Consider the following 12,401-nt stretch of genomic DNA (forward strand, 5'->3'; position numbering starts at 1 on the left):
TTGGAATATCTGTCTATTTTTTTAACCATCGGACCCTAGTTTACGACAAAAACAACACAATTTACGGCAGCTCCTTTGCCGCGTGATTTTTAGAGCCATGTAAGTATGAGGGGGCGGTCGATAGCAACCACCATAGCAACCATGACGGTCAAGTGACTGGATGCAGCCCCGTTGAAAAAAACAGAATACCACCCTCAGGAGATTAATGATATTTAAATTATTATGACCATGAAGTCTTTATTTGCATGGGTTTACATTTTGTTCTGTGTAGCATGGAAAAATCGGAGAAACACACCCATTCAGAATGCATTGGTTTACATTTCGTTCTTTGGAGCAAGGATATTTTTATTTATTTTCAGTTTTTGAGGGGGTGCTTCAAAGATGCTAATTTTTCTGCAATAATCCAAAATCCAATGGAAAACCCTGTTGGCTTTTTGTCAAGGGAACCCAGGGCGACGCTTCCGGGTTGGCCAACATACGTCATCCCTCCACCACGCTATACTGTAAAAACACATGTTCAAGTTGAATGATAATGCATGAATTTATTCTTTATTCTGCCATAGTAATTATTTAAGGGGGGAGGGGGGGCATACAAGTCTTTTGGCCATAGTGGATCCAGATCTGTTCCGGAGCATTTCAGCAACCCGGGCAACAGCGCAGGGTTGCCAGGTCCTGCAAGAAACGTCCTGCCCACATACCGTTCAAAATCCACCCCAAATAAAAAAGATATTCCACTTTGGCCAATGTTTTGAAAGTAATAATATTTGAGGGAATATAATATATGTTGTTGTTTAAGCAGCGAAATGCATTGTGTGTGTGTGTGTGTGTGTGTGTGTGTGTGTGTGTGTGTGTGTGTGTGTGTGTGTGTGTGTGTGTATAACACGCTATTTTATGTTGAAATGCAACGTAATCCAGGGTTCACGAAAACGTACACTGTCAACGTATGCTTTTGTCGACTGGGTTGGCTCTCAGATATACGTGTTTCTAACAAGATGATATCATTAAAGGTTACATAAAGTAACGGTTTAATAACACAAACGCTGGAAACACGTGAGCTGCTAGTTTAGCGAAAGCAGCGTCCCTAACAACCTGACGTCGTTGAAACATGCGAGCGAGCCGATAAAATCTTCCTAATAACTATAAAACTAAAGATCAGACACAATCACTGACTGAAGATTATGCAAGTATTTCTCGCTAGAAACGTTATTAGAAACACGTTTAACGGTGAATCGGTCCTAAAATATTGCATTTCCCATTCAGATAATAAAGATTAATAAAGATCATACACATTCACTGACTGAAGATTATTCAAGGAAAAAGTAAATTTCTCGCTAGAAATGTCATTAGAAACACGTTTAATGGTGAATCTGTCCTAAAATATTGCATTTCCCATTCAGTTAATGCTGGGATTTGCGTATCATATGCACGCGAAATGGACGCATCCGCCCTCCACAGTAGTTAATGCTGAGTTTTGCGTATCATATGCACGCGAAATGGTCATTTGGCGTATGTACTGCACGCATTTTGAAAGTGTCAAACCGTGCGATCTGTATGCATATTGGTGAGACTGGGTTGAGTATAGAGTATAACTATTGTAGCCAGTATTATAGAAAGATAGTATGACTACAGGGTATTGTAGCCAATATTCTATATAGATAGTATGACTACAGGGTATCGTAGGTAGTATATAGCAGGGGTTTTCAAAGTGTGAGAGAGTGAGCCCCCCCTCAGAGAAAAAAATTCAGCTGAGCCCCACCCCCCCCCCCCCAAAAAAAAATGTTCTAAAGACCTGTGTTTTGAAAGCTATCCTAATTATTTTAAACATTTTAAACATCTCTGATCATAATTTTAAAACATTTGAAACATATTTGTTAAACATTTGAAACATATTTCTGAAACATTAAAACATCTTTGTGCGAATTTAAACACATTTCTTAACACAATTTATGAACTTTATCTAAGCATGTTTTAGCTTAACCTTTTTTAAATACATTTGAACATCTTAATCTGTGTAAACTGCCAGTTTACACAGATTCATTCAGGGTCCCCGACTCTGAATTTTCAGAGTCGAATCAGATCTGCTTTTTCAGTCCAGAGATTCGACTATTCGGCGGGGTTTGTTTACCGGCGTTGCTATGGTGACCTAAATTATTATAAGCAACTGAAAACGATGCCGATTTGAAACTAAAACTGTGATTCTGAAAAACGTATAAGTGCTATCAAAATTCCGTTTCGATAGTATTGAAGATACAAGTGTGTAGATTTGTTCAATGGTTTGAACTATGGTAAACGGTCGAAAAATGAATGAGTTACGATGTCTAGAAGTAGGTGTATCAGAATAGGCTGACGTCTTCAATGAAAACAGCTGAAAACGAAGCGGTATGAAGCTAAAACTGTGATTCTGAAGAAATTTTAAATGATATCGAAATTCTGTTTAGATATTATTGAAGATACAAGTGTGTAGATTTGTTAAATGGTTTGCACGAAGATAAACGGTTGAAAATCGATTTAGTTAGGTTACTTCTACAGTTGAAGTACGATTGATGATTTGAATCATCGACTTTCAGGTTTTTCTTAGGGTTTATTTTTTTCTCACGTCGCGCCCCCCCTGAAGAACTCTGGCGCCCCCCAGGGGGGGCGCGCCCCACAGTTTGAAAACCACTGGTATTGTAGCCAGTATTATAGCGTCGCTGTCCGATGAAACTCGCGTACATCCAATACGGTTACTTTTCAGGAAATGAAAAAAACACCCACATTTCAAAGCAGTTGAACGTAGCGTTGTCATACTTGGTACGTCATCTTTAAATGTAGTCGTAATATTGCCAGTGTGATGGTATAGTTCACATTTTACCAAAATCGAGTTTAAATGGACATACGTGCATATTTTACAGTAACGGTGGTCGATACGCGTTCTTCCGATCATGAATGGGCAAGTCGCGTTTCATACTGACAGATGAATAGGCTACGCTAAGTTTATTAATTGCCTACGTCCAACCTAAGGCTATTTAATAAACTGAGCATAGCCTATTAATCTTGTCAGTATGAAAATCAGTGTACTGATTCATTGTCCCTTCATAATTATGTCTCCTGCTAACTATGAAGCGATAATGAATCAGTACACTAACAAGCTATACAGAGGTTGTAACGTTAGACCTACCGTAATTGTGTCACTCCTCGCTCGTCCACTCACTCGCTGACGTCAATCACACACACACACACACATACGCACACTGCCATTCTCTCGCACACACATACGCTACTCGTAACACTATGCCTCGTTATGAAGGTCGGAATGAAGTGGCCACCGATTATTGACAGGATGGGTACTTTATTCTACCGGAATCGTTCGCTTATTCACTAGACAGTGTCTAGTGAAGAAGCGAACGATTACGTTCATGATTCCGGCAGACCAACTGCCGGTCAAATCACACAAAACAATAGAGACAGGGATCACACAAGCAACAGGGATCACACAAGGCCCACTCTGGATAAATGTCGTTCGTATCGCATATGAGGACTTTGACGGCTGTGGAGAAATTAAATCCTCCGTATCCACGGAGAGCTGTCATCACAGAGAGGGCATCTCTTCGCAAACTTACGGCATCAATAAGAGGGGGCGGTGTCAGCAGACTATTATTTAGACAAATTAGCAAATTTCAATCTGACAATTTTACCAGAGAGTTAGAAAGGGCGTATCGTAGGGCTGGGCGATATGGGCCAAAATGAATATCTCGATATATTTTTTACTATATCTCGATACACGATATATATCTCGATATATTTTGAATCTCCTCTAGAGCACATCATAAATGCTCGATTCAACCATGTCTGGCATAATGTTACGTCAGTAATAATTCTAGTATTCCTGAAATATAAGTCTGCATGTAGATTACATGAAACAACATATTGTTTAAACTCATTAGTGCTTTGTATTGGAACAATTTAGAACTTGCACATAAGAAAAGGAAAATCACAGCAAGTTAGATTTACCAACACAGCATTTATTCAAACCGTTAATTATTTATTAACTGTTAATAATAATTATTATATATACACTGCCAGACGACGGATCCAATGCTATTCTTTTTCAAAACCAAATCCTCAGTTTCCATCCTTTTTTCTCTCGCTGTTCTCACTCACCGGTCGGAGGTACACACACCTACAGCAGCGCGCCGTCCAGACTACGTCACACACGCGTGTCCATGAGAATCTCGCGGACTCGCAACGGGCGGGGGGAGTGAGTGTGTTTGTGCCATTGCATGTCTTTACCTTTTGTGGAAGAGGGAGAGACGTCGGACGCGAGCTTTTGATATTATACAATTATATTATATTATATACTATTATATATAGAGCTCCGGGAGTCGCAAACGGCAACAATCACTTTCTCCTCCATGCTGCAGTTCACCCCGGACTGCACTGAGTTTGACGGTTGAACGCTGATTGGCTGTTACGTTACATATGTCACTCAGTGACCACGCTGTTGAACGCTGATTGGCTGTCATCACGAGAAATTAAAACACATTTCAACTTTGTCGCGCCACAAATCCTCGTGAACGCGCTCGCCTCTGCACAGCGAAAGTGTGGCGCGACAAATCAAAACTTGGTGCCGGTTTTCTCTCGCGAAGAATTCGCCCAATACGCGTCTACGTTCACTTTATATGGGATTTTGTCGCCCCGTCGCGTTTGGTGTGAACGCACAATGAGTATGCCGGCGGCGGCAAAAATAAACATTACGTGCCAATTTGTATTCGATGTTCGCGACAGGGGCATTTTATACATCCCCTGGAGAACATCTCGCGATACATCGCATATATTCGATATATCGCCCAGCCCTAGCGTATCGTGCTTCTGCCTTCTCACACCGCGAGACAGGTTCGTGGCTTTGAGTGTCGTGATTTCGGTTTCGATACGCGTTACAGCTAGCCTGGTTCTACCAGACTCTCGTACTCTTCACTTCATTTCATTTCATTTGTACAGAGAGTACTGAAGGGAAATTCAAATTGAGCGGAAGTACTTAGGCGGGCGGAGCCAGGCTACGTTACAGCCCTATTTAGCCTACTTTATTTACGTTCGTCAGTCAGGTTCACAATAAAAAATATTCGGTGAAAATTACTTCATCTTATATTGCAACTAGAATAAACTTGAGAACAGTTGACAAAAAAACTAAATACCTTAACTTCAAAGTGTTATTCGGCTACCCGATGATGCGCTTCCAGAGACGCTAATGAGATGACTCCACAGGGCGGGAGATACGCGGCGGGATTGACAGCTTTGACACCAAATGGATATACTTGAAAATCAGATGACGTGTTTCACAACTTTTTATTGGTCAATTACGTTCATGACGCATACTGTATACGGAAATGAACCTGGACATAACTATCATCGTAAAATCTCAAAATCGGCAAAAATGGACATACGCGGTTTTCATCGGACAGCGACGATAGATATATAGTATGACTACTGCTGAGTTCTTCAAGGAAAGTGGTCAAATCCAGGATAGCTTTTAAGAGACTTTATTTGTTATAAAGTATTTCGGTATGGTAAACTACGGAGCAAAAGGAGGTGGAAGCGTGTCTTGCACGTGCTGAGCGTCTCCTAGCTGATCAAAAACATTAACCCTATGTCTAATAGCTGCCGAGAAGATTCTGACGAGCCCTCACTCGATGTAGGCTGTTATGGTCGAATGCACATGGCCTGGAAGGATTCGGCGGAGCCGGTGTGACGTATTACTAGGGATGGGAATCGAGAACCGGTTCTTGTTCAGAACCGGTTCCGAGTCAACCGATTCCTTGGAATCATTAACAAGCCTGCTTAACGATTCCGCTTATCGGTTCCGGTCGCGGCAAATGCGTCGTGACGTCACACACACGCTGCTTTGATTTGGTTCAGAACGCAGCAAACATGTCGCCGCCGAGGAAGAATCGCATTGTGCGTTCACACCAAACGCGACAAGATCCCATACAAAGTGAACGTAGAGACGCGTATAAGGGCGAATTTTTCGCAGGAGAAAACCGGCGACAAGTTTTTGTCGTGATGACAGCCAATCAGCGTTCAACAGCGTGATAACTGAGTGACATGTGTAACGTAACAGCCAATCAGCGTTCAGCCGTCAAACTCAGTGCAGTGCAGTCCGGGTGAACTGCGGCATGGAGGAGAAAGTGATTGTTGCAGTTTGCGACTCCCGGACTCTATATATATAATAGTATATAATATATTATAATTGTATATATAATATCACGGCCAACAGCTCTGTCGCCTCCGGATGGCCGTAGCGTGGGGAGCTCTCATAGGGATTGGGCTTCTCGGGGTTTGTTTACCTGCATTGCTATGGTTTCCGGTCTTGTGTGTTCCAACGGTTTATTAGGTAGGCCCATCTAATAAATCTCTGTCTAATCAATGCTTCATTTTGTTTATGTCAGTTGAATTTTGTTACAAGTTGAATGCAAATGAGCACTGTTAGCATTCCAAAAGGCACAAGCTCTTACTTGTTTTCAGTCTGTGTTTTTAGTTTTATGGCACATAATGATGGCATTTGGGCTTAAAAAGCCAAACTTATATTTTTTCGTCTAGACCAATTGATTTTGAAAATGTACAATTTCCTAATACTAGAAGCACTTCTGATCAGATATTAAAGAGATTTAATGCAAACAAACACATTTATACTTATTTTCTCACCCAATGAGAATCGATAAGAGAATCGATAAGGAATCGGATCGATAAGCAGAATCGGAATCGGAATCGGGAAATTCTTATCAATTCCCATCCCTACGTATTACCCTCGGCTTCCTCACTTGTCTGTGGTGCTGCCTTCTGTGGATGGAGCAGCTATTGCAGCCTTCAGTAAGGTCCTGCTCCCCTTGTGGCTATGTATAGTATTTACGGCTTATATGTTTGGTCCTGCTTTCTCGGGGCTATGTGTGGCTAGCTCAGGTTCTTAAAATATGCAACACTACAGGGTTTTGTAGCCAATATTCTAGAAATATAGTATGACTACAGGTGTCGTAGGTAGCATATAGTATGACTATAGGGTATTGTAGCTAGTATTCTAGATATATAGTGTGACTATAGAGTATCGTAGGCAGTATTCTAGATAGGATATAACTATAGGGTACCGTAGACAGTATTCTATATATATAGTGTGACTATAGGGTATTGTAGGCAGCATTCTAGATATATGATATGACTGTAGCGTAATGTAGCCAGTATTCTTGATATATGATATGCCTAAAGGGAAATGTAGGTAGTATTCTAGATATTGGATATGACTATAGGGCATTGTAGGTATTATTCTAGATAGAGGGTATGACTATAGGTTACTATAGGCAGTGTTCTAGGTAGAGACTATGGGGTAATATTGGTAGTATTCTTGGTATATAGTTAGTATTCTAGGTAATTCTAGGTAGAGTATGTGGTAATACAGGTAGTATTCTTGGTATATAGACAGTGTTCTAGGTAGAGAGTATGACAATGGGGTAATACAGGTAGAACGCTTGGTACATAGATAGTGTTCTAGGTAGTGGTGAGGAGGTACGTACTGGGCACTCTGTTGATGGCCTTCAGAGGTCGGAGCACGCGGACCGTCCTGATGGCCGACAGGTTGATGTTCTGGAGGTCCAGAGAGTACTCCACCATCCTGGACACACAGAGACACCATCAGCACGCTGTCTCCATAACACAGTCAGAGGTCAGAGGTCACCAACAGCAGGACACTGAGGTATCTTTAGTAGATTGAGGAGCAGGGGTGAGGGGGGGATGAGGGCATCAAGGATTAACGTATTGGGGATTGAACACAATAACTCTGTGGAAGGTCGAACCCTAGCCACGCTGCCATCCTGCCCCCACTGCCTCGCTCTCTTTCTGGGGGGGGGGGGGCAGCATGGGGGCCTGGCTAGGGTTTGACCCCTCAAACCCTAGCCCCCCACGCAGGACCTCTGCCCCCCCTCCCGGAGAGAGCAAGGGGAAGCAGAGGCTGGGGTACGGAATCTGTTTTTTGGTTTTCCTTTGTGGATAAACCACAGCACCTTCCAGCAGGAGAGCAGAGGAGCTTTGCTTCCTTGATTTGCTTTCACCAGTCAAACACACAAACATCACAATTAATTTGACACTCGGGGCAAAAAGCGAACAACAGTTCTGGTTCCTGTTGAGTCTTTTAACAGCAGGACAACAAAAGTCCCCCTGCTCCTCTTTAAAGCATAAGGGGAGCTTATCTGTGTGCAAGCGTGTGTTGGTGTATGTGTGTGGGTATGCATGTGTTTGTGTGTGGGTATGCGTGTGATTGTGTGTCTGTGTGCGAGCGTGTGTTTGTGTATGCATGTGTGTCTGTGTGAGTATGCGTGTGTGTGTGGGTATGCGTGTGTTTACTCGTGTTCGTGCACGCGTGTGTGAGTCCGTATGTGTCTGTGCGTGTTACTGTGTAACTGTGCGTTTGTGTGTGAGAGTGTGTGTCAGTACATGTGTGTGTGTGAGTTTGTGTGTGTGTGTGTGTGCGTGCGTGTGTGTGAGAGATGGTTTGTGTGTGTGTGTTTGTGTGTGTGTGGAATGGGACGGCAACTGTGATCAGCTGAGGGGGAGAGAACACAGAAAACAGAGTGGGAAGGAGGGAGGCTCGGAGAGAGAGGGAGGGAGGGAGAGAGAGAGAGAGAGAGGGAGTGAGAGAGAGAGAGGGAGAGAGAAAGAGAGAGCGGGAGAGAGAGAGGAAGAGAGTGAGAGAGAGACAGAGAGAGAGAGAGAGAGAGGGAGAGGGAGGGAGAGAGCGAGTGAGAGAGAGAGAGAGGGAGAGAGAGAGAGAGAGAGGGAGGGAAGAGAGAGGGAGAGGGACAGAGAGAGGGAGAGGGAGAGAGCTCTTTCAGCGGATAGTGCAGAATAGAGGAATGCAGAAAGAGCGGCAGAGCGGGAGTGGGAGGGAGTTTACTATTGTAAATGTCTTAAAACATCATTCTAAGACTTTTACAATATTAAGTGTCGCTGCAGGATGCTGTGGCTCCAGCCAAGCCCTGCATCTGTGAGCTAGCCAGCGCCACAGCAAGCTGTAAGAACCCCCGACCCAAACCCCTTCACAGAAAAACAGCCATAGACCGCCAGGCTGGGTGTGTGTGTGTGTGAGTGTGTTTGTGTGCTTATCAATGTGTTTCTGTGTGTGTGTGTGTTTGTGTGTGCATATAAATGGTACTATGTGTGGGTTTGTGTGTGTGAGTGTGTCTGTGTGTCTGTTTCCATTTTTTTGTGTGTGTATGTATGTGTCCGATGCTAAATGTGTTTGCTGCTCTAACTTCCATTCCTCATATATAGTTTGAGTAACTGCACCTTAAGGTTTACTAAGAAACACACTGCAGGTGTTCAGATGTATGTAAACACATAGATGGTCTGAAAAGACGGCCTGCTGGTCCTCACTCCAGAGATCTCCCAGGCTTCCTTAACCTGGTCGGCTCATCCCGAACCAGTATGGAAGTATGGAACACCTCAGGGTACAGAACACCTCAGCACGCAAGGCCGCTGCTCTCTGTGTCTTCTAGATAATACATCTACGATCACAAGAGAGCAGTAGAGAGAGAGCAGGAGAGAGAGGAGGAGAGAGCAGGTGAGAGAGGAGGAGAGAGTATGAGAGAGCAGGAGGGAGAGTAGGAGAGAGAGCAGGAGAGAGAGCAGGAGGGGAGGAAAGAGAGAGCAGGAGAAAGAGGAGGAGAGAGCAGGAGAGAGAGGAGGAGAGAGCAGGAGAGAGAGCATGAGAGAGCAGGATAGAGAGCAGAAGAGCCAGGCTGATGAAGTGATGAACATCAGAGCTAAAGGATGAGAGGAAACAGTCGGTGTTGTTGATGTTGTTGTTGTTGTTGCCGTGTGAGCGGGACAGTTCTCAGCTCAGCTTGCAGCTGGTGTTCAGCTGAAGTATCAACAACTCCACCAGGGCTAGCTGTAGGGGGGGGAGGGATTTGAGTGCTGATGAGTGTGTGTGTGTTTGGGGGGGGGGGGGTTGTTGAGTGTGGGTGTGTGGGGGGGGCTGATGAGTGGCACCTCGCTGAACGGTGTGGATGAGTGCGACCGTGTGCATGAGCATAGACTGAGTCACCGCTGCTGAAGAGCCTCAGGATTAAAGGCCTGATTAAAACGTATTGTTATTAATGTTAGGTTGTGTGCTCATGTTACGCCTGTGTGTGCCACTGGATGCATGTCGTTTTATGTACCCCCAGTTTGTGTTTTGATGTGTGCTTGTGCATAGGTGTGTTTGGCATGTAAATGAGGGTGTGTGTTCCGGTCCATTTCCGAACACATCAAGCAGCCCTCTGCTTTTAGAGAGAGAGACATTTGTGTGCCAGTGTTGCCCCTCTCTCTCTCTCTCTCTCTCTCTCTCTCTCTCTCTCTCTCTCTCTCTCTCTCTCTCTCTCTCTCTCTCTCTCTCTCTCTCTCTCTCTCTCTCTCTCTCTCTCTCTCTCTCTCTCTCTCTCTCTCTCTCTCTCTCTCTCTCTCTCTCTCTCTCTCTCTCTCTCTCTCTCTCTCTCTCTCTCTCTCTTTCCCTCTAACTCCCCTCTCTCTCCTCCCCCTCTCTCTCTAACTGTCTTGTTTTGGCGAGCCTCCCTTCATCTCAAACACTTTTATCTGTTTAGTGGCAGCTGGAAACACCTGCTGCATGAGTTTGTGTTTGTGTGTGTGTTTGTGTGCATGTATGTGTGCTGTGTGTGTGTGTGTGTGTGTGTTGTATTCTCTGATGCTGTGTAATAAATGGAAACGTCGAGGGAGTATCTAGATAAATCATCACCAAATGTACTTCATTGCTGAATTATCCAATCTAAATCCAAACCCGGGATGTTAATTGATGAGCTATGAACAATTAGCCCTAATTAATCACTCACTCATCCTCCTTCTCTATGCCATGAGGCCATACGTTCCATATTAGTACTGAGTTCTGAGTGTTTATTCTGCTATCTTCAAAACTCCCCTATAGCAACATGGTAGGTTAGTGGTGACTTAGTTGGTTAGTGAAGTAGTGACATACTGCAGTGACCAACATCTTCATCCCCTGTCAAAAGCTGTCTGACAGTTATTCAGAAAAACGATTCAAAGTAATATTAAAGGTTGGGTATGGGATTTGCGAAACGCCAGCAGATTTTGAAAATACACAACTCAAATGGTCCTACCCCCTCTCCTTCAACGCTGACTCTGACTCCACCCATTCCAAGTACATGGACGCGCAATCATGCACAAGCGCGAATACAGATGCACGAGATAGCTAGCTCCAGTAGCTACCGCAGGGTAACAACAAACAGAAGCTTGCTCTGGGTCACGAGCTTTGAGTACGTGCATGAAGGGGTTATGCGCGGGGAGCGGGGGAGGGGGAGTGCAATACGACCGTTTGATTGACATACTTACTGTCCAATGCCACTGGGTGGTTCTGGAAATCATTGGCTGGAGTTTTTTTCGAGCCCTGCCTGTTCCACAGATGATTGGCTTGTTTAATTTTCATGTCAGTACTTCTAACTCAGTGGCTGTAAGTGGGTTATGATAAGGATTTCAAGTAATTTTGCAAAAATTGCCAAAAAAGAGAATTCCATACCCAACCTTTAAATGATAAAAATATAAAAAAGCATAACTGGGATAATACAAAAAAAAAAACATACAATGTATGATATATATTTATAAATATATAGTATATAAGGGATGTCCATGGTTAACCGGTTAACTGATAAGATCTTTAACCGGTAAATACTAACAGTTAAAAATAAATGTATCATCTAAATTTCTCTCAGATGACGGGAGATCCTAAATCTTTATTGATATTGATACCATTTTTGAGACTCCTTAACGATCCAAGTCTTTATTGATACCACTATTGATACTTTTCTATTATTTTGTTGAAATAGAACTTGTATTATTGCTTTAATTGCTGATAAGATGATCATAGCTCAAGATAGGACATTAAACAGGTCATAATTCCATCTTTACTATCTATTTTATATTGCTGGGAAAAACAAGTTTTCGCCAAAATGTCAAATTTCATTTTTTTTGTGTTGCATTTGAAAACATCAATCATATTACTGAGCCGATCTGAACACGTCACATTTGACACTGTTTGTTACTTTTTTTTAAGCTAACTAGCTCTATATCCTGCAGATTTTAACATGGATTTAAATACTGGATTACTATTTTTAACTGACAGGACTTTCTACACCGTCCGGTTGTGTGATTACTACCGCTGCTTTGAATGACTGTTGATGCACGCAGTGCTGACTCCGAGCCCGTCTGCACACCATCTGCAGCAGCAGCAGCTGACAGAGTTTTTGGTTGGACTACTAGACGGATGACAGTGAAGGTACAACACTTTTATATAGGCCTAGGCCTACAGTCGTGGTCGCACACACTAAAGCTCGCTGTGGGCGTGCATTAGGGCTTTGACTTCGAACTTCGTG

At 43.3% G+C, this 12,401-nt stretch overlaps 1 protein-coding gene and 1 long non-coding RNA gene across 2 annotated transcripts in view; both read right to left on the reverse strand.

Moving 5' to 3' along the window:
• Positions 1-12,401, reverse strand: part of LOC132473046 (voltage-dependent T-type calcium channel subunit alpha-1I-like) — a 236,334-nt gene that overhangs the window by 93,020 nt on the left and 130,913 nt on the right. The window contains exon 5 of the mRNA XM_060072985.1: positions 7,539-7,636. Within this exon, the coding sequence (XP_059928968.1) occupies positions 7,539-7,636 (98 nt within the window). The remainder of the gene's footprint in view (positions 1-7,538; positions 7,637-12,401) is intronic.
• LOC132473251 (uncharacterized) lies at positions 6,344-6,763 on the reverse strand. The gene is made up of 2 exons (XR_009529296.1): positions 6,489-6,763; positions 6,344-6,377 (listed from the first exon to the last, which is right to left on the reverse strand). It is a non-coding gene; the product is annotated as an uncharacterized LOC132473251 (long non-coding RNA).

Source organism: Gadus macrocephalus, chromosome 2 (assembly GCF_031168955.1).
Source record: "Gadus macrocephalus chromosome 2, ASM3116895v1".
NCBI lineage: Eukaryota > Metazoa > Chordata > Actinopteri > Gadiformes > Gadidae > Gadus > Gadus macrocephalus.